This window comes from Stylophora pistillata, chromosome 11 (assembly GCF_964205215.1).
Source record: "Stylophora pistillata chromosome 11, jaStyPist1.2, whole genome shotgun sequence".
In the NCBI taxonomy this organism is placed as follows: domain Eukaryota; kingdom Metazoa; phylum Cnidaria; class Anthozoa; order Scleractinia; family Pocilloporidae; genus Stylophora; species Stylophora pistillata.
This window is the reverse complement of record NC_142529.1, coordinates 3,682,501-3,702,500: the sequence shown is the minus strand read 5'-3', so window position 1 is coordinate 3,702,500 and position 20,000 is coordinate 3,682,501. Positions and strand designations below refer to the sequence as shown.

Sequence of the window (20,000 nt, the reverse complement as noted above, 5' to 3'; positions counted from 1 at the left end):
GTCGGTTGCTTCAGGGACACATCTCGCCGAGCAATCCCTCAAATGGATGGCAGAAGTGTGCTGTTAAGAGGCAACTACCAGCGCCGTCCATTAGCCATTCGCAAGTGCGCGCTTGTTGCTGCAGCACGGGGATACAAATGGTTTGGAATCCAACATGGTGGTTGGTGTGCCACAGGACCGCATGCTGGGAGGACGTATGCGAAGTACGGCCGATCAAATAGATGTAGGAATGGCAAAGGTGGACCTTGGGCTAATGATGTTTATAGAATAGCAGGTGGGTGATGCACTTTGAAAACAACCAACAAGTGTGTCATACATTAAATATCGAAGCATTCCCTGTTTTGTTTCGCCACCATATCTTAAGACCTTCATTTCGGGAACCAGGCCCTCTGCTAAAGCATAAATTTTATAAAACGTGTATTTATTTAGTAAGTAACTTGTTTTCGATCACTCCTATGGGTTTTTTTTTCTCACTACAGGAACTTGCAGGTATCGTACTACAAAAGGCAACTGCTGTTCATTCCCGTTCGTATATCGAGGGCGTCGATACAACCGTCCCGCCAGGGCTCGAAATGGCCGGAGATGGTGCGCAATTACTCCAGACTATAGAAGAAACAAACTTTGGGGGTACTGCAGGGGAGGAAGAAAATGTAAGGCGCTTGGTTTTTACTGTTATTTTAACAGTTAACTCTCAAGATCGGATTACATTACTAACCCTCCCCTCCCTGTTATTTCCTCTACAGCTCCACCTATCAGAATCACTCCTGGAGTTGTTGGTAAGTTTAACATCGACTTGTCTTTGATTTGTAAACTTATTGACTTTGAAGTCTTTTACAGCTGGAGACAGTTCTAGACGATTACTTGGGGTTAGATCGTGACACCCAACGGGATATGTACAGAAGGAGAAAATTTTAAGAGTACATCTAGACCTCTTTAATCCTTTATCCTCTGAGAGTAACTAACAACTAAATTCTCTTTACAATGTCAGCCCTGAATTACACGAGAATCTAGGAAATGATCACCGACTGAAGAAGCTCTTGACTGTTAAACAAATTCTCATTCTCAGCTCATTAGGAAATGTATAGAGAACACGCATAATGGTGTTAAGGATTAAGATTTACGCGAGTTTAATCTTTCCTCTTTTTACAGTCAAGTCACTGGGATGCTTCAAAGACACTGGTCGCCGTGCTATCCCAGGAGTGGACGGTCGTTACCCAATAGTAACAGGATATTACCGTAAAAGAGCGGACGCCATCAAGAAATGTGCTGCAGTTGCTATGAGGTTTGGTTACGTAGCTTTTGCAGTTCAACATCAGGGATGGTGCGCTACAGGTTCAAGAGCTCACTTGACCTACGGAAAGTATGGACGGTCCACTCGATGTAGGAATGGAAAGGGAGGACCGTGGGCTAATGACGTGTACCGGGTGTACGGTAAGTTGTCGGGTTAAGGTGATCGCTCGGGTGAGGGCAGGACTGAAAAACAACTAACTTTTATTGAAGAAATTTATCTGAAAGCGGAAATCTTTACAAAAGTCAAGTGGGACAGAGTTTTGTGAGTCGAATGTGTTAAGTCAGGTTCTTTCAAACTGATAGATGTCGGTAATGCTGCGATGTCATTGGCTGCAAGGCCCATAAGGTCCATATGGGTTGGTCCAAGAAGTGAGTGATGAGTGGTCCAAGAACATTTTAAGCCCACGCTGGTTTTCTCTAAAGTGGTGTCTATTAGGGGGTCAAGTGAAGCTTAAATCATGCCCTGATTGGGGGGGATGGGCGAACTCCCCCTTCCACATAACTTTCCTTTCCCTCCCTAAATGAAAACGCTCATCGTGAATAAAAATATCGGAAGGGGAAAAATAGTCCAAGTTTGTAATGATTATTTTTTTAACCGCCATTAATTTAGTAAGTCTAGTAATTCCGCATTTTGTTTTCTAATCGCAGGACATTGCCGGAAGCGAACGACATCTCGCTACTGCTGTGTGTTTCCGTTCATCTATAAAGGTCGTCGTTACCATAGCTGTACAAGGAAAAACCACAATCGGCCGTGGTGTGCTATTACAGGCCATTACGATCGGGATAGGAAATGGGGTAACTGTGCGGGTGAGTCTAATTGTTACTTTTACTGAGAACAGAATGCCATTCACTCTTGAAGTGAGTCTTATGTAACAAAACCACTCTAGTTGCGTTTGATCATCCGTCTCTCTCCATGGTTGTCAAGTTGGGGAAAAATTTGCCATGTTTTTTATTGTTTCCAACTGTGTGGGTGTGTCTAATTCTTACTACTACCGAGAGCAGAACACCATTCGCTCTTGTAATAAGACCACTCCAGCTCCGTACGAACATGCTTCTCTCTGTGGTTTTCAAGTTGGGTGAAAATTTGCGATATTTTTTAGGGGTTCCAAAGTGAGTGAGCAATCATATGGAGCTTTTTCCTCTGGTAAATGTTTGGCATTTGAAAAATAAGGTCAGACAGTTTCAGAGATAAATAGATTTATTAAAAACTGGATCACTGTATAATGCAATTCAAGACTTTTGATTGGCTTAGCCATCATGGTATATGAGCCAATATACCATAATCTAATATCTGTACCTTGTACCATCCGGTTTCTTCCTACAAAATAAAGTCGAGAAGATTTGTCTAATATCTTGGGGGCGTTTTTTATAATAAAACAATTATTCCACTCGCGCTTGTTGGATATGAGATGATTATAGCCAACTTGGCGCTACGCGCCTCGTTGGCTATCTATCATCTCATATCCAACGCGCTGGTGGAATGATTGTTAAATATGTATATTTTTCACTTTTTAGGTCGCCGACCGGTCAAACCTGTTCGTCCAGTTCGTCCAACGGGTGAGAACTTCATTTTATTTGAAAATAAATGGCTGAACTCAAAAGGGATTCAATTGATTTATTTCTATAATATCTATGTATTTCAGGAAAAACTGTAAGAGTAACAGTTAACTTAGTTGGTGAGTATACTTCGAACGTTTGTCTATTTTGGTGCATTTGTTTGTCAGGCTGTCCTTTTTTTCAGTTTGAATTGTATATTCCTCGCTTAATTCTTTGCAAAAATTGGTTTAAACTTAATTTTTTTTTTTTTGGCTGAGGTAGGAGTAGGTGGTCGTTATATGACACGGCAGGAAATTAAACTTTTTTTTAATTAATGTTACTTTGGAAAGATTTTTGTTTTTTGTTCATTGCCTGATGCAACTTGTTTCCACTTAGCCAAGGGTATCGGCTGTTACAAAGACACTGGCCGACGAGCCATACCAACCTTGGAGCGTAGAAGTCGCCTTCTTAAAGGAAATTACCGTAGAAGGCGATATGCTATCAAGAAATGTGCTCTGGCGGCTTATGCAAAGGGACACAGAGTATTCGCTGTGCAACATGGAGGATGGTGTGCTTCAGGAAGGAGAGCTCATCTCACTTATGGAAGATACGGGAGATCTAACAGATGTAGGAATGGAAAGGGAGGACCTTGGGCCAACGATGTCTATGTACTCAGAGGTATCCGTCTTACTCGTATCTCTTCTGAAGATTTTTCTTGTTTTCCCATTCCTATGCCTTTCTGTTCAATAAGCTATTTCCGAGTTTCAAAGACTTTCGTTTCTTAAATGAGATCAATTGCGAAACCTTTCCTGAATACGCAAATTTTATTAGCATTACAATGAAAACTGATATTCATATCAAGCGTTCCGCACTGAACCTCAAGGCTCTGGGCATTTCGGAGATGGCCTTTTTATAACCTCTTTATACCTTCTTACTAATTTATTTTTTCCTTTCCTATTGATAGGTTCATGCCGTGTGCGCTCTTCCACTGGAAACTGCTGTGTGTTCCCATTCATCTACAAGGGCAGACGATACAACCGCTGTACCAGAGTCAACTCCAAACGAGCATGGTGCGCCAGTACACCAAATTACGATCACGATAAGCTATTTGGGTACTGCGGAGGGAGAAAACGTAAGGAATGTGTTAAAGACTAGTCTGTTTACCGTAGACATAATGACATTCCGCTAAGTTGATGTAGTTCCCTCTTAATTCTGCGTGGTAAAAACGCTGTGTTCTTCCTTGAAGGAGAATTCTTTCTCACCTATGTTTGCATTTTGTTAAATGGAGTTTAACATAGTTAACGACTAGGAGCAAATCTGTTCTGTTGCGTTTGGTTGGCGTACTGTTAGCGTATTAGCACTCGGTTAGCGTTTGCCAGGCGTTTGTGTGGGTTCCGTAGCGTTGTAGCAACATTGTGGCTGTTCGTAGACTGGGGTGGGCTGTGTCCAGCGGTTACCTCTATCTGTGCATGTGCTGGTTCTCCCATGTACTTGCTTTGTGTTGGCTGTACGTTGGCGTGGCGTTGTCGTCCGTGAGGATAGCTTTTCGGTGTTCCCTCCCTCCCTTCCCATTTTGCTTTTGTTTAGGGAGTTTTTATTTGGTTATATTTGTTGATGTATTTATTTTCTATCTTATTTTTGTCTCCTCATTTTCTCTTCCACTAAGCCTTCCGGCTCTAGTGTGACGGGTGCTCGGCGCGGGGGAGCTCGTGGCTGGGTTGCGGGTTGGGCAGGCCAATCAGGTATTCTAGTGCCTTGGGTGCGACTGCGGTTGCAGCTCCCAGGCCCCTTGGGCACCTGACCTCCATTTGCGACTTGGGCGTTAAACTCTTGTTACTGTTAGAAAGAAAAAAAAAATCGACTAAACTTTGCACAATTTTCTCTTAAAACAGCTGTGCGTCCAATTGGGATTACCACTTCGATAACACGTGAGTAAAATAACTCAGTATTTATGGTGAGAATAACTCTCTGTAATATTCCCTTCGGTCTTACCGTTAATTTATTTTGTAGTTAAGTATTCCTGAAAATTTTGCTTCCATTTAAGTAACTTAAGGAAATCTTTCTTGGTGAGAGAAGAGGTCAGCTTTGAAGGTGACTGCCGATGACTCCGTGAAGTCATTCTAAAAAGAATTTTGGACAGTGTTCTAAAAAAAATGGCCGAATTTTTTTCTAAGAAAAGTGTACGGTGCTCTCGTACGTGGCATGGCTGCCCTGTCTGTTTCAACTGTTCTTTGTTAGTTCGCTTTTTTCTATGCAAGTTTCCTTGGTGAAGACAAACAAAGGATAAACATCTCTGTCTTTAGTGCGAATCAAAAAATTTCATGTCAAGATTCATGGATCTTTTAAAAGATTTTTTACACGCGGACCACATAGAGAATGAATTGCCTCGCATCAACTTTTACCCTTAAATGATACCCTTTTAGGTTTGAAATGTATGTTTATTATCAAAACTGGGTTCCAATAACCTTTTCTTTCGCATGTTTTTCCTTCAGTCCAAAGTATAGGATGTTACAAAGACACATGGCGCAGAGCCATCCCGATAATTGAAGGCCGAAGCCCGTTCTTAAGAGGAAACTACCAGCGAAGAAAATACGCCCTTCAAAAATGTGCTTTAGTTGCCATAAAACGTGGCTACTCCTACATGGGACTCCAACATGGCGGACAGTGTGCATCAGGACGTTATGCCTATAAAACCTATGCAAAGTATGGCCGGTCAAACAGGTGTAGGAATGGAAAAGGAGGAGCATGGGCTAATAATGTCTACAGGATTTCAGGTGCTTACACTTTTTAGCTACGATGCTATCGATTTCGCACAGGAAACTCGCACAGCTCCTAACCTGCTCTTCTGGAAGGAGAGGAAATTGTTTTACAACCCACAATATATTTCTTTTCACAGGAAGGTGTAAGCAGCGTACCGTTACAGGCCACTGCTGTGTGTTCCCGTTCCGGTATGGTGGGCGCGTATACAGGTCATGTACAGCACGTGGAAGTCGACTGAGGAGGGCCTGGTGTCCAACCCTCCCAGGCTACCGCAAAGGACAACCTTGGGGATACTGTAGAGGATATCGAAGTACGATGTCATCTTGTGAAGTTTGTTTGGTTGTTTATTTATATTTTTGAGTTATTCGTAAGATAGTGTTTATGTGATATCCACAGTCACATAAGCACCCTTAGCGCTTGGGCTAGAAAACCGAGCTGAATGAACTCGGTCCGTAACTTAAAGTACAGACTTCGAACTCGGTTGGTAAGGAGGGTTTACAATGAAAGTAATTAAATGAACGTATTTATTTTGTCAACAGCTCCACCGACACGAATCACAAGTGGAGTTGTCAGTAAGTATTCAAATATTTACTAAACCAACTTCCTCTCGCCATCCGCTGCTTTCGGTTTTGGAATTCGACAAAAAAAAAATGCATCAAGTTGGGTATTATTATTCATTCAATCTTCCCTTCTATTCTAAGATTTTGTTATCGGATTAATTTAAGAGTGTCTTGTGTTATGCAGGCCTTTTCAGGTGCTTAGGATATTTAGATTTTCGGGGTCTTTTTTAAATCAGGTGTACGGTATTTCCTAAACGCAACACATATATATATTTTGTTCTTAGTGGATCTCAGCCATTAGGTATCGTGTATATTCACGAGTCCACGTAAGCAAATTCTTAATATTTGGAATTGAAGATTCCATGGGGGAAAATTGGGTATATCTGTATCCCACTACCTCCCCTCTCCCTCTCTCTACCTTTTTCTTTGCTCCCCCTCCCCCCTTGGCTATGCCCTCAGATTTGCCACTCTCCCTTCCCCTCTACTGTAAACGTTAATTAACCTTTTTTTTTCCCCCATTTTCCTTGATAACTCCGTTTAGTCAAACCACTTGGATGCTTCAAAGACACTGCTCGGCGAGCTATTCCAGGAGTGGACGGTCGTTACTCGTTAGTAAAAGGCTACTACCGATCACGAAAAGCCGCCATTGAGAAGTGCGCTCTTGTTGCTTTGATGCTCCGAGCCAAGGTGTTTGCTGTCCAACATCAAGGATGGTGCGCTACGGGTCGAAGAGCTCACGTGACGTACAGGAGATATGGACGATCCAATCGGTGTAGGAATGGAAAGGGAGGACCGTGGGCTAATGACGTGTACAGAGTATATGGTAAGTACTTCGTACTGTTGGATACAATAGTTACAATAAATTTTCTTGTCATTTTGCTGATTTCAATGGGGAGCCACCTAAGTAATTCGCGTTACTTAGCAGGACTTGGCTTAACGCGCAGCTTGGTGGAAACGGATAGTAATCCTTTGCTAAGTATGCTTTGTGTTTCGCTTTTGTCCTCCTTCACTCATCTGATAGTGTGTTGGGGTTTGCCTTTTTAATGCTGTAATTGTTAGCGCTGTGTTCTACGGTTTACAAACAAACAGACAGACAAATTAGTGCGACAATATTCATATTTAGACATTCCATTGAAAAAATTTTTCCCTGTAAGATATGTTTTGATCTCCTTTTTCCAACTTGTCTATCAATCAGTTAGCATTAAGCACACGTTCTTTAATTTCCCTTCTAGGATCCTGTGGAGCAAAGACAACTACACGTTATTGTTGTTCGCTGCCGTTTATCTACAAAGGCCGTCGTTACAACAGTTGTACAAGAAAAAAGCATAATCGTCCATGGTGTTCTTTAACTTCTAACTATGACCGTGACAGGAAATGGGCCAACTGTGCCAGTAAGAGTTTTGTTTACGTCAGAAAAAAGGGAATTGTTATTATGACTTGGTGTTGTTTTTATGTTTTTCTTTTTTAACGTATTCGCATTTCTTTTCAGCGCGTAAACCTGTCCGACCAGTGAAACCAATCATTCCACCCAATAAAGGTTAGTTAATTGTGTATTTTTGTGTTACTCTCGTGCAGTCCTCAGAGCAGTATCTCCTGATGTTTCAAACAGAGTTGAGACACGTTGTAATTAATTTTTTGTTCCGTTGTTTTCTCCTATAACATCTCTTTTCTTTTCTTTGCAGCACGTATTGTTCAAATCACCATCGGTTTGAAAGGTAAATCTTAGATCTCTGAATAATTTAAAGTGTAACTCTTCTCCCTTAGGACACTTCTATTTAGAAGACTCTTCCATTCAAGGGAAACACACTTTGGATCCGACTGATTAAGATGTTCTTATAACCTATTCACTAGTACCTCTCCCAAGGGGACACTTCTTTTGCAATCGTGAGGGTGTCCCTCAGCAAATTTGCCCTCCCCCTCCCACTTGGTTTGACAGACATAAATGACGTATGAGCCCACGTTCCTTTTTTGGTTTTTTTTCTCTTTGTTTGTTTTGTTTTGTTTTGTTTTTGTTTGTTATGGATATTATTTCTGAGTAAGAAATTTAGACCAGAAGGATAAGAATGAACCAAAAATAAACAAGCTTACCGACGGATGGAGAACAAGATTAATAGTGTTACTGATGACAGACTTAAAACTTTTTTTCCTCTTCTAGCCATACCTATCGGTTGCTTTAGGGACACTGGTCATCGAGCGATACCAACTATGGAGGGCAGGAGCCGCCTCCTGAAAGGAAATTACCGACGAAGAAAGTTCGCGATTCAGAAATGCGGTGTCGCTGCAGAAAGGCGAGGATACAGAGTTTTTGCAATACAACACCAGGGATGGTGTGCTTCGTCCAGATTCGCTTATCGAACGTACGGAAGATATGGCAGATCAAAGAGGTGTAGGAATGGAAAAGGAGGACCATGGGCAAACACAGTTTACGTCCTGAAAGGTAACAAGAACTTCTCTTTCGGATTGAGTCAACCAACTAGTTTTTAATTAACTTTTGCAGATTTGCTAGGAGGTTTTGGATTTCCTTTGGCCTTTTCACTCCGGAATGTTTACATCTTAATCTCAAGTGAATCCCTCAAGAGTAATCAAAATCAACCTTCGCATTCAGAATAAATGAGACAACTGCACTTACAATGAAGTTTTGCGCTTTAGTCAACAGCGCCGATTGAGGGGTACGAGGAGGGAAGAAGTACTTTATTTACCTTCTCTTGTTGCTTAAAATACTTACAGGGGAGTAGAGAAACATTTAATTTGTCAGCGACTGTAGGTCAGCTTAGAGTAGCTTCAACCGCCTTAGAACGACTCGGCCCCAAAGAACATAAGTATTTTGCATATCACGCCTTGGCGCCGACCTAACTCTAAGTGGGTATCTTCATCATTTAAAATACTTGATTCAAACGGGTCGGGGGGTAAGGGAAAGAAGGTTTTCAGAACTTTTGTAAGTTACTTGAATCTTCGCTACTGAATTCTTCATTGAAAGATTGTGTGAAAATCTGTCGTCGTCTCTTCTACCGGGATAAAAAGATATCCAATCCTATTGGATTAATTCTCTTTCAATATTCTTCTCCTACCTTCCAAGCCAACCAGAGTGATTAATTTTAGCTGTTACTCCTCTAGGTTCTGCTCGCGCTCGAACTACACGCAACAACGCATGCGTGTTTCCGTTTGTCTACAAAGGCAGAAGATACACCACCTGTTCAAGAGTCAATTCTAAGCGGCCCTGGTGCGCTATTACTCCTAATTATGACGTGGATAAACTGTGGGGATACTGTCGTGGCCGCGGAGGTACAGCTTTTTGTTAACCGCTTAACCCCTAGGAGCGACAACATCTAATTTCTCCTTACAATATCACGCTTGAATCAAACATTTAGGTCACGAGAATAGAACAAATGATCACCAAGTAAAGGAACTCTTGATTGTGAAACAAATTCTCCTTGTCAGCATCTTAAGAAATGTATCAAGAACAGTGTGGAGAATGTGCATACTGATGTTAGCTATGGTATAAAGGAAAACGCCATCGAGCACACCAGCGTACTCGCATAGTAGACTTAATTTCGTCACACCTAATTTCATTTCCATTTTCTCCTTGGTTTTACAAAGAATTTCTACCTTCTCCGTAAACGTTTTTTTATTTTACGAATTTCTTGAAAGTGAAAGGGAAAAAAAACTACTCAAAATGACACTTTGTATACCGGTTTTATTTCTTTAGTTCCTGCCACAAAGATCGCTCCATATATTAGCAGTAAGTATTACTTGTTTTGATCTCTTAATGTTTTCTTTTTTTTTTCTTGCGTTTTTGTTTTTTACTGCTTATTTTGAATGTTTGGATGACCTTCGAGGATTTTTTGTTAAAAAAATGTGATCGACGGATGGTATAATAGGGGTGACCCTTATTGAACGTCCTCTTTTTAATCTCTAGTTTTTTTGTTTTCTCAGTGGGACGAGCTAAATAAGAGAACTAATTATATAGTTTTTACCTGCAAATTTCAAGCAAATTTTCTTTCGTAACTATTCTTACTTGGCAATTCCCTGGCCCCCGCGATCAGTTTTGGTTAATAATATTTCCTTACTGTTCTCCCGCAGTTGCAAGAGAGCTATACAAAATGTGTCAGGTGATTCCTGGCTTATAACGTGTCATCTTTACTCTTGCAGTCCAAAGAATCGGCTGCTTCCGTGATACATCTCGCCGAGCTATCAAACCACTGGACGGCAAACTGTTGCTCGTTAGAGGAAATTACCAGAGGAGAAAGAAAGCCATCGCTAAGTGTGCCTTGGCTGCCTCTCGATTTGGTTTTACGGTGTTTGGAGTCCAACATGGCGGCTGGTGTGCATCGGATCCACGGGCTTACAGAACCTACGCCAAGTATGGCCGATCAAACAGATGCAGGAATGGAAAGGGAGGACCTTGGGCGAATGATGTTTACAGAATCTCAGGTTTGATATAATTATGTATCTATTTTAGTTACGTTTATCATGTGAACGACATAACTATCAAGAACTGTGTAGCAGTCTGATTTATTGATCGACTCATACCAGAATCGTATTTCTTTTTTCTAAAGCATCTTAGCCGGCCGGAATCTTCGAATGCAATTGGTTAATCGTGCAGTCGTCACCGGTCCATTTTTTACGATACGGATCACGGTCCGGAAAATTATCCGCGCCATTCGTGCAAAGCGGGAAAAAGCAAAGCAACTGAAAGTAAAAGTTAAATGATTTACCGGTCATGAATCGATTCTACATTCTGATTGGTCGTTTTGGTTAATAATTTCGGTTTGTGAAACTCATATAAGGTGCACTTTACTTGTCTCACCGAGCTATCGGTACTATCGGTACTTATGTACTGTATAAATACTCGTAATTAATTATTATTATTATTATTATTATTATTATTGTTATTATTGTTATTTTTATCATCATTAATGGTTCCTCACCAGCCAAAACCTTCTGTTGACCTCATCGTAACTGATAAATTCTCTCATAACCTTTTCCTGTTTCTCATAATTCGGTGATCATATGATTTTGCCTCACTAGGAAAGTGTCGTCTTCGCACTACAACTGGCTATTGCTGTGTACCATTCACGTATCACCGGCGTCGATACAGAGGTTGCGCTACAAACAGACGTGGCCAAAAATGGTGCGCAATTACTCCTGACTTTAGGACGAACAAACTGTGGGGTTACTGCAGGGGTGGAGCAAGACGTAAGTCATATTAATTTGCTTCTTGTTTGTTCCCAATGTCTACGTTCTTTTGTTTCTCTGTTTTTTCAGTTTGTTCACTTTTGATTTGTATTTCTCTATTTGTGTCTTTCTGTATCCATCCGTGTTTTATTCTATTCATGTATGTCCTTCTGGTCAGCTATACACTACGTCCTCGGTAACTCGCAGTTTTTTTTTTCAGTTGTATGTCTTTGTCTTGTTGTTTTGTCTGTGTCTTGTCTTCATGGTTGAACTTCCATCCTTACTTGCCTGTTTTATGTGCATCTGGCTTTGTCAGCTTTCCTTCATATAATCATAAGCAGGGTCTTCACCTGATTTCATTGAATTTTTTTAATTATCTACAAAACATAAACCAGTTGTCTTACGATTGATCTTTTCAGCCAAGCCAATAAAGGTGACAACTGGAGTGATAGGTATGTAATTTTTTTTTGTCATATTTCTAAAGAAATATTTTTATGAACATGAACAGCTCCGTTATGAGATAAATGACACAGTGATCGTTGAAGCTATCTTCCCTCTAACGGAATTGTACTAAAGCGTAATTTAAGGTCGTCTAAACTCCTGAAATACCAGTTTTTGTGAAAACTGATGTTATCTCACAAATAGGCAAATCTGTCGCTCTCGCGTAATGCGTTCATTGTATTCGGCGACAGTAATCAGCCACTTAATTTGTGATATGTATAGAAAGATAAGTCATGCCAGAACTACCAAAATTAAAACGATAGATTTCATCCACTCTTCATTGCGAGGTCGTTGTAAAATTCGTCAGATTTTGATTTTTAAGTACACCAGACCAAAAGGCGAAGTTTTAACCTTAAAAATATGCTGACCTCTATTTTCAGTCAAGTCAGGTGGCTGCTGGCGTGACACTGGTCGTCGAGCTATTCCTGGAATGGACGGCAGAGATATTCTACTTCGGGACTATTACCGAAGAAGAGCCGACGCCATTGACAAATGTGCTCTAGTTGCCTTGAGGCTTGGCCACGTCGCTTTTGCTGTACAACATCAGGGATGGTGCGCTACAAGTCGAAGAGCTCACTTGACTTACAGGAAGTATGGACGATCCAACCGGTGTAGGAATGGAAAGGGAGGCCCATGGGCCAATGATGTGTATTTCATTCGAGGTGAGGCCAAAGAGATTGTCACATCGTGATATGAACAGTCCTTCTCAAGGATACTCTCGCACGGACGATCAGACAATTCTATGAAAAGTAAAACGAGAAAAAAAATGGGACTTAAATTGGTTTCCGCTAAACACAGTATTTCCGCCTAAAGTAGGCCTGCTTAATAAAGCTCTCGCTTTGTTTTCGTAGGGAGGTGCCGAAAGAGGACGACTTCTCGCTACTGCTGCAGGTTCCCGTTCATCTACAAAGGCCGCCGTTATAACAGCTGCACTAAAAAGAATCACAATCGTCCATGGTGCTCACTGACCAGCAATTATGACAGAGACAAGAAATGGGGCAACTGTGCTGGTATGTTTCAGACCCTTTTACCCCCTGATTCTTCTCTTTATATGTCATTCGTTTCTTATATTTTAGCACCAAGAATTTGGTTTTAAATAAAACAAAATATCACCTTGCTGACATTCTTCTTTATCACCTTTCTCCTGGATATTGATTGTATCAACTTTGCAAGGAGAAGATTAATTTGTCAGGAGATGATTAATTGGTCAGGAGATGATTAATTGATGATTAATTGATAATTAATTGGTCAGGAGAAATTAGAGCTCGCTAAGGAATTTTTATCATTTTCACATTTTAAAACTGTTTATTACACAATGTCTCTTTAGAGTTTGGTTTGTCGCTTTCAACGGTCCTTTCCTCTATTATTGGTCGAAGTGATGTCTGCTACAGCTTTTCTGCTTCAACTTTTTAAAATCATTGTGAAGATTAATCACAAGACTCAGGGGTTTCAATGATGTTTTCCGTAAGTGCCTGTCAATAATGTAATAGACCCGGGAAAGGGATCGTCGGGCAAAAACTTAAATACAAGAGCCTGCTGTCTTTTTAGCCAGCGGCAAGATCTCTTACATAGGGAGGTAGACTGTGGACTTCTCAGCTGTGATATGAAAAGATAACATGATTATTCTAATTTATCTTTCTTAGGACGTCGCCCAGTAAGACCTGTGAAACCGGTTAGACCAGTTAGGCCAGGTAAGAATTATACTTGGAACATGTACTTGCACTTCACTCTTTTTATTTGGTAAAAATATCTTGGCAATTCATTTTTCTTATTTTTGTTTTTGTCTACAGGAACACTTGTAAGAATCACCATTGGATTAAGAGGTTTGTATCGCTTTGAAAACATTCGTAATAACTAGGTTACTAATTCTTTTGCGCGATGGAAATTGTTCCATTCTTTTGTAAACAGCTGTGTTTGCCACTTTCAAAGCTGACAGAGCATACAGAGTTAAAAAAAAGAAAAGAATATGCCATACGTTGAGGAACTGTCCGTGCTTCCTAGTTGAATCTATATGAGTGAGTTTAGTTGGAAAGATGATAGTAGTGGGGGTGCACTCTCCACTTTACTTTAATTTATTTATTTTGTAAACGATATGTATGGATGTTTATGAAACTAATGTTGTGGAGCGAGTCTGTTCTCTTGCCATGATTTTCCGGCCTCCTTTATTGAATTCTTTAGATCCGCCTTTGAGATTCCATTTTCACAGTTATAAAAGTACAAAAAACTTAATTTTCCATGTCATCTTTTTTTTCCAAATCTTTTATACAGCAAAGAACATTGGTTGCTTCAGAGACACAGGCCGACGAGCCGTAGCTCCACTAGAAGGCAAAAGTCGTCTTCTTAAGGGAAGTTATCGTCGACGGAAGTACGCCATTAGAAAATGTGCTCTGGCTGCACAAAAACGAGGCTTTAGAGTGTTCGCAGTGCAGCATGGGGGATGGTGTGCTGCTTCCAGGACAGGACACTTAACCTACAGGAAATACGGAAGATCTAACAGATGTAGGAATGGAAAGGGGGGACCTTGGGCCAATGATGTCTACGTTTTGAGAGGTAAGAGAAAACGATATTTTGTTTTCTGGGGAAATTCTTAGATAAAAGCGATCTTTTGTGGGTGATTTACTGCACTGCATTCTGATTCAAACAGGGAACCATTTCTAGACATTATTTTGTCTGTACCATTTAATCTTCAAAACTTTCACCTTTTTTATCTTTCGTGCAAATCAACAAAGAAGTTGAAGAATTCAGATGCACCATCTGTTAAAATAGTTTTACACATGCTAAAGCCATTTCGATGAATTTTTTATCTTGTTCTTGGCAAATGCCGCAATCAATTTCGTCAGTGTTGCGAAGAATAAGTTTACAAGGTATTTTAAAGAAGGCGGGATAATGATTAGTGTACACTACTGAATCTACGCGGTTCAACTCGTTTCAGGCTCCTGCAGAACAAGAACGACGAGCCAGAACTGCTGCGTGTTCCCGTTTATTTACCGCGGCAGACGTTACAACCGCTGCTCCCAAGTCCGCTCCAGAGGTCGTCCGTGGTGCGCCCTTACTCCAAGCTATGATGTGGATAAACTGTGGGGATATTGCGGAGGACTAGGAGGTTAGAGACACATTTGTCTCGCCCTTGGAGACAACTTATTTTGTTTGGTCTTTTCTGCAGGGGAAGTTTGTACTTGCTATGCATTAGAAAGTAACAAATATTTAACGTGGATTTGTCTTCTTGATTGCAGTACGGCCTGTGAAGGTCACACCCTCAATAAGGAGTAAGTTATTTTATTTCATTTTGTAGACGATTATTATTTATGTCGTGCTGTTAATTATCTTTTCGTAAAACTTTTACGGAAAAGCTTTCTACTTCTATAGAAATATATATAAAGCTTTGATTAGTCTTTTGTCGACTAAATGAATTTTTTATTTTTAATCAAAATGATCTTGGCGCATAAATATACAGATTTTTTACATAAACTCACGACATGATTTTCGTATTTCTAGGTAAAGCTTATGCTAGTATTTTGATTTTTTTAATAAAGATGTCTTCTTTTGAAGGAAAATGATGTTATTCAGTGAATGAAACAGGCATGAACGAAGAAAATTTTATTTCTCAGTCCATGCCTGTGTCATTCGCTGAACAACATCACCCTTCACTTGAATCACCGAACCTATAATTCACCGATTTTACCTCTTTTGTTTTCATTTATTTAAGCGTAAACCCCGTGTTTTTTTCTCCAGTTCAAAGAATTGGTTGCTATAGAGACACAGCTCGGCGGGCTATACCACAATTGGACGGGAGAAGTCGCCTTTTGAGAGGAAACTATAAATTGCGAAGAAACGCCATCAAATTATGCGCCTTGACTGCAGCTAGTCAGCGATATACCGTGTTTGGTGTTCAGGACGGTGGATGGTGTGCGTCAGGACCGCAGGCTCACAGAACCTTTGCAAGATATGGAAAATCCAACAGGTGTAGGAATGGCAAGGGAGGGCCTTGGGCCAATGATGTTTACAGAGTGTCAGGTATTGATTTGCACAAATGATCAACAGATTTAACAAATGGTGAACACCACAGCGTACACTTTTTAGTTGTGGATGTACGCGGGAGGTTGCAAAGCACGAAAGAAGCGTAGCGACTCTGGCTTCTTTCGTGCTTAGCAAACCTCCCAGGTGCATCCATAACTCAATACTGTACGCTGTGGTGCTTACCATTTGATTTATAACACAAGATTGATACATTTTAGCAAAAGACTTCCCTTTCACCCAACATCTTACGTGACCAGAAAAAAACAAGCGCGGAAACAAGTCTTTGCATTTGCTCACGTTAGCAGCGTACACCCATGGGCAAATAGTGGAGACTAAATTAACCAATCAGAGCGCGCGCTTTACTTTGGTTATGCTATAATCTAAGGTTTGTACCACCTTTGAAGTACAAAAAGCGTAGTTGAAATATAATGCAACAAAAATGAAACAAATTTTTTCTTTCCATATCTTAAAAAAAGGTACGTTCGGTTGTCTCACGATGAAGTCACACACGATAAAAAAAGGCCATGTTTTTACCGCATTCTGCTCGTCTTCCTTTGGCGATATTCCGTTCTTTTCTGTCTGTTTCTTGAAAATTTAGAACAGTCAACAGATTCATGCACTGATTTGGGGGTTATTGCGTTTTATATGTAAACTTGTCAGCAATAACTTAGCAAGAAACTGAAAGCTCAAACCATTTCAAAAAGCCTCAGTGGAATCTTATTGCATGCTTGCTATGGCTTGCTGTATTTTCTATGATTCTTTATCCTAGGAACATGTCGTCAGAAGACTACTCGAGGTCACTGCTGCGTGTTTCCGTTTGTATATCGCGGCCGCCGACACTATTCGTGTACTAGACTTGGAAACACAAGGCCGTGGTGCCCAATCGCTCCTGGAGGATTTCGGAGGGGAACACCTTGGGGATACTGCAGAGGAAAACGATGTAAGAAACCTCCTAGTTACTCATTTATTGGTATGCACCCCTGTAATTTCCAAGAATTGTTTCAGGCTCTTCCTTCAGGAAGGTTTCCACGATAATACCTTACTTGCATTTCTTTCAAGGTTAGGGTAGGGGGAGTTGGTAGAAGAGGGCTTGTCAGGTTCTTGTTGTTTTTTTTTTTCCTTTGAATTTGTCTTTCTAAATAAAACCCATGATCAACTTTTGAAACGAATATTCTTAGTGTATCCGTAGTCTTGCTGTCCTTTCAGTACTTAGGCTTCGATTAAGTGTTAAATAGGCGTCACAAAATTAAACATTTTGCACTTTGTTTTGTCGTCATCAGCTCCACCCATACGAATTACCACGGGAGTCAGCGGTAAGCGAGGTTTTTGTCTGAGAGTTTATTCTTTTGCTTCCCTCTCTGGGTAAGAAAATTGAATTTAAAATTGACATACTTTCTTCTTCAGCCAAGACTATTGGATGTTTCCGAGACACTAGTCGACGTGCCATTCCCCCAGCGGAAGGTCGAGATTCTATCCTCAAAGGCTATTACCGAAGAAGAGCGGACGCCATTACCAAATGCGCTTTGGTAGCCATGAGATGGGGATACAGTGTGTTCGCTGTACAACATCAGGGATGGTGTGCTACAGGTCGAAGAGCTCACTTGACTTACAGGAAGTATGGACGATCCAATCGGTGTAGGAACGGCAAAGGTGGTCCGTGGGCTAATGATGTTTACAGCGTAAGAGGTAAGTTTTGACGGGCTTCAAACCTTTTCACAAGAAATAAAATGGCAGTAAAGGCGTTTAACTCGTATGTTACGAACGTGGAAGAAAAAAAAGAAGAGCCTGCGGTCTCAACAAGAGTTCATCTGACGACCTACCGCATACTGATCTGATACGCATGCGCCACCACTAAATTCCAGGGAGACCTTGTGGCATACTCGGGCGCGTATGCGTTTTCTTTAGGACGCACATTAGGTGCGATCTGTGCACTGCCGTGATCATTGATGACAAAATTATTATATGCAGTAAAAGATAAGGAATAGACAATGACACAAAAAAAAGATAACGTAAGGGTTGGTCCATCTGAATCTTTTTTTTTCAATGTGATTGAAGTCTTTATCATTAATCCCGTTAAAAATAATTTTGTCTTCATCGCCCCCTTTTTTGTATGTATTTGTTCTGTCTTAGGTGGATACTCTGCACACTATCGTGTGATAGCTGCTTCAAGCAAGGTCGCTAATGATATTAGACAGCTTGAACGAGCAACTTGTTTTTTTCGGGTTGTCTGTTTGTTGTTTGTCTGTACGTTTGTTTGTTTATTTGTTTTAACCTTACCTCCCACGGGTTTTCCATTACAATCAAGTGGATATCATAACCTTTCGTTTTTTTATCTTTGATAGACTTAAAACTGACAGCTGTTGTTATTTTCTTTATTTAAAAAAGGGTACTGCAAGAAACGAACCACAAGCCGACATTGCTGCGTATTTCCGTTCATTTACAAAGGCCGTCGTTATAACAGCTGCACAAGAACTCGGCATAATCGTAGGTGGTGCGCTATTACACCCAACTATGATCGTGACAGGAAATGGGGCAATTGCGTCAGTAAGTAAAAGCTGTTAGCCGATTTGAACCAGTTTTGCTTGTCAAGCTTGTCATATAAACTGAATATCGAACTGATCAGAACTTGTAGGCTAGGTACTTACTCACTGTCAATTTCAGAATGGATAGCGTATAGCCTTGTCATTCAAACTGCAAAATTCCTGAAATAACTCAAATGAATTTACACTGAAATCCAATATATTACCATGATTCATACACAATGTTCTGGACGAAACAGCCATGCTGGCTTAAGCGCGTTGTGTAATTTATCAACCTGAGTACCTCTTAGGGACACAGGAATAGAGAAAAAGAAAACTATTTGTGATGCATCATTAATACAATGAATTCAAACATAATTCGTTATTCTCGAGTATCGTTAGAGGTAGGTTCTTCCTAAAATTTGGCTTTTTTTCGCTTTCAGTGAGAATCAGGCCAGTGCGTCCGAAACCAGTGCGACCAAGATTGCCTGCTGGAAGTGAGTATTCACTCATGAACTTTTTTTCTGTATTCTCTTTTGATGTGATGCGTTTAAAAGCAATGACATGAAGGTTGGAGCTATTGTGAAAGCACTACTTATTTCATGTTTCGTATACAACAGGTGTCTCTCACGTTGGTGTTACCGCTGATATTGCGTTCTTGATCGATGGCTCGCGCTATGTTGGTCGCAGAAATTTCCACTTTGAGAAGGCCTTTATCAAGTCGATCGCCCGTCGCTTCACCATCAGCAAGCACCAATCACACATTGGTGTGGCAACTTACGGTAGCCGACCACATCTGCGCATGCGTTTAAACCAGTGCAACTCATTAGGTCTGGTACTTAGAACCTTAAATCACATCCGCTTTCCAAACCAAGCCGGTCGGCGAGTCGATCTCGGATTACAAGCTTCTCTCCGATATTTTTTTGCAAGGAGGCCGACGTACTCTTTCGTCCGAAAGGTCTTGGTGGCGATAGTCAGCGGCAAGCAGACTGCAAGATCTTCCTACCTTATCAGTAGGCTTCCATCCCAGTTCAGGCGTTATGGCGTTAAGGTGTTCATTATTGGGGTTGGTTATGTTGATCAGCGATACCTGCGACCCTTTACCTACAGGAACAAGCACGTGTATGTCGTTCGCTCGTACAGCAGCCTGGTCGCTAGAGCGGGTACAATAGCCAAGGCTATTCACCTGGAAATGGTATGTTAGCCCTTTGCATCCTAACCTCAGTAGACACATTCTCCATGATCTAGCATTCCGTTTAGCCATTCTCTCTTTCGCCAAAACTAGGTTTTGTAGCCTCATCAATTTCATCGGCCGTTGCCCTCATTCTAAAGTTATTCCTTTCTGACAACTCCTTTCGGCAACTTTCTGACAACTCCTTTTATCAAAAATTTGACAAAGATCTCACTTCCATTAATCAAAACGCCATCAAAAATACGATTAGCGAACTCATAGCTAAACAAGAATTGCCGGCCACTGCTAAAAATCTCATCATAACCACTCCCGGAACTTCTTGTATTTACTTTTTACCTAAAATTCACAAACCTAACAACCCAGGTCGGCCCATTGTCTTGGCTCGCAGTTACCCTACCGGACTTATTTCCAGCTATTTAGAGAAAATTATGGCTGACATCGTCAAAAATT

The 20,000-nt window shown here is 40.8% G+C and overlaps 1 protein-coding gene across 2 annotated transcripts in view; it reads left to right on the top strand.

Moving 5' to 3' along the window:
- The window catches only part of LOC111323157 (uncharacterized), an 84,526-nt gene that overhangs the window by 61,562 nt on the left and 2,964 nt on the right, over window positions 1–20,000 (top strand). For both annotated transcript variants that reach the window (XM_088738212.1, XM_088738210.1), the window contains 37 exons: window positions 1–274; window positions 480–650; window positions 744–776; window positions 1,150–1,431; window positions 1,939–2,097; window positions 2,806–2,847; window positions 2,934–2,966; window positions 3,223–3,504; window positions 3,791–3,958; window positions 4,719–4,754; window positions 5,319–5,600; window positions 5,723–5,896; window positions 6,126–6,158; window positions 6,688–6,969; window positions 7,379–7,537; window positions 7,636–7,683; window positions 7,829–7,861; window positions 8,302–8,583; window positions 9,261–9,428; window positions 9,853–9,885; window positions 10,296–10,577; window positions 11,175–11,342; window positions 11,741–11,773; window positions 12,203–12,484; window positions 12,674–12,832; window positions 13,466–13,513; window positions 13,613–13,645; window positions 14,091–14,372; window positions 14,755–14,925; window positions 15,056–15,088; window positions 15,555–15,836; window positions 16,609–16,779; window positions 17,120–17,152; window positions 17,244–17,525; window positions 18,225–18,383; window positions 18,802–18,855; window positions 18,979–19,553. The exon at window positions 1–274 is cut by the window's left edge and continues 8 nt beyond it. In XM_088738212.1, the coding sequence (XP_088594338.1) occupies window positions 1–274; window positions 480–650; window positions 744–776; window positions 1,150–1,431; window positions 1,939–2,097; window positions 2,806–2,847; window positions 2,934–2,966; window positions 3,223–3,504; window positions 3,791–3,958; window positions 4,719–4,754; window positions 5,319–5,600; window positions 5,723–5,896; window positions 6,126–6,158; window positions 6,688–6,969; window positions 7,379–7,537; window positions 7,636–7,683; window positions 7,829–7,861; window positions 8,302–8,583; window positions 9,261–9,428; window positions 9,853–9,885; window positions 10,296–10,577; window positions 11,175–11,342; window positions 11,741–11,773; window positions 12,203–12,484; window positions 12,674–12,832; window positions 13,466–13,513; window positions 13,613–13,645; window positions 14,091–14,372; window positions 14,755–14,925; window positions 15,056–15,088; window positions 15,555–15,836; window positions 16,609–16,779; window positions 17,120–17,152; window positions 17,244–17,525; window positions 18,225–18,383; window positions 18,802–18,855; window positions 18,979–19,553 (6,021 nt within the window). The remainder of the gene's footprint in view (window positions 275–479; window positions 651–743; window positions 777–1,149; window positions 1,432–1,938; window positions 2,098–2,805; window positions 2,848–2,933; window positions 2,967–3,222; window positions 3,505–3,790; window positions 3,959–4,718; window positions 4,755–5,318; window positions 5,601–5,722; window positions 5,897–6,125; window positions 6,159–6,687; window positions 6,970–7,378; window positions 7,538–7,635; window positions 7,684–7,828; window positions 7,862–8,301; window positions 8,584–9,260; window positions 9,429–9,852; window positions 9,886–10,295; window positions 10,578–11,174; window positions 11,343–11,740; window positions 11,774–12,202; window positions 12,485–12,673; window positions 12,833–13,465; window positions 13,514–13,612; window positions 13,646–14,090; window positions 14,373–14,754; window positions 14,926–15,055; window positions 15,089–15,554; window positions 15,837–16,608; window positions 16,780–17,119; window positions 17,153–17,243; window positions 17,526–18,224; window positions 18,384–18,801; window positions 18,856–18,978; window positions 19,554–20,000) is intronic.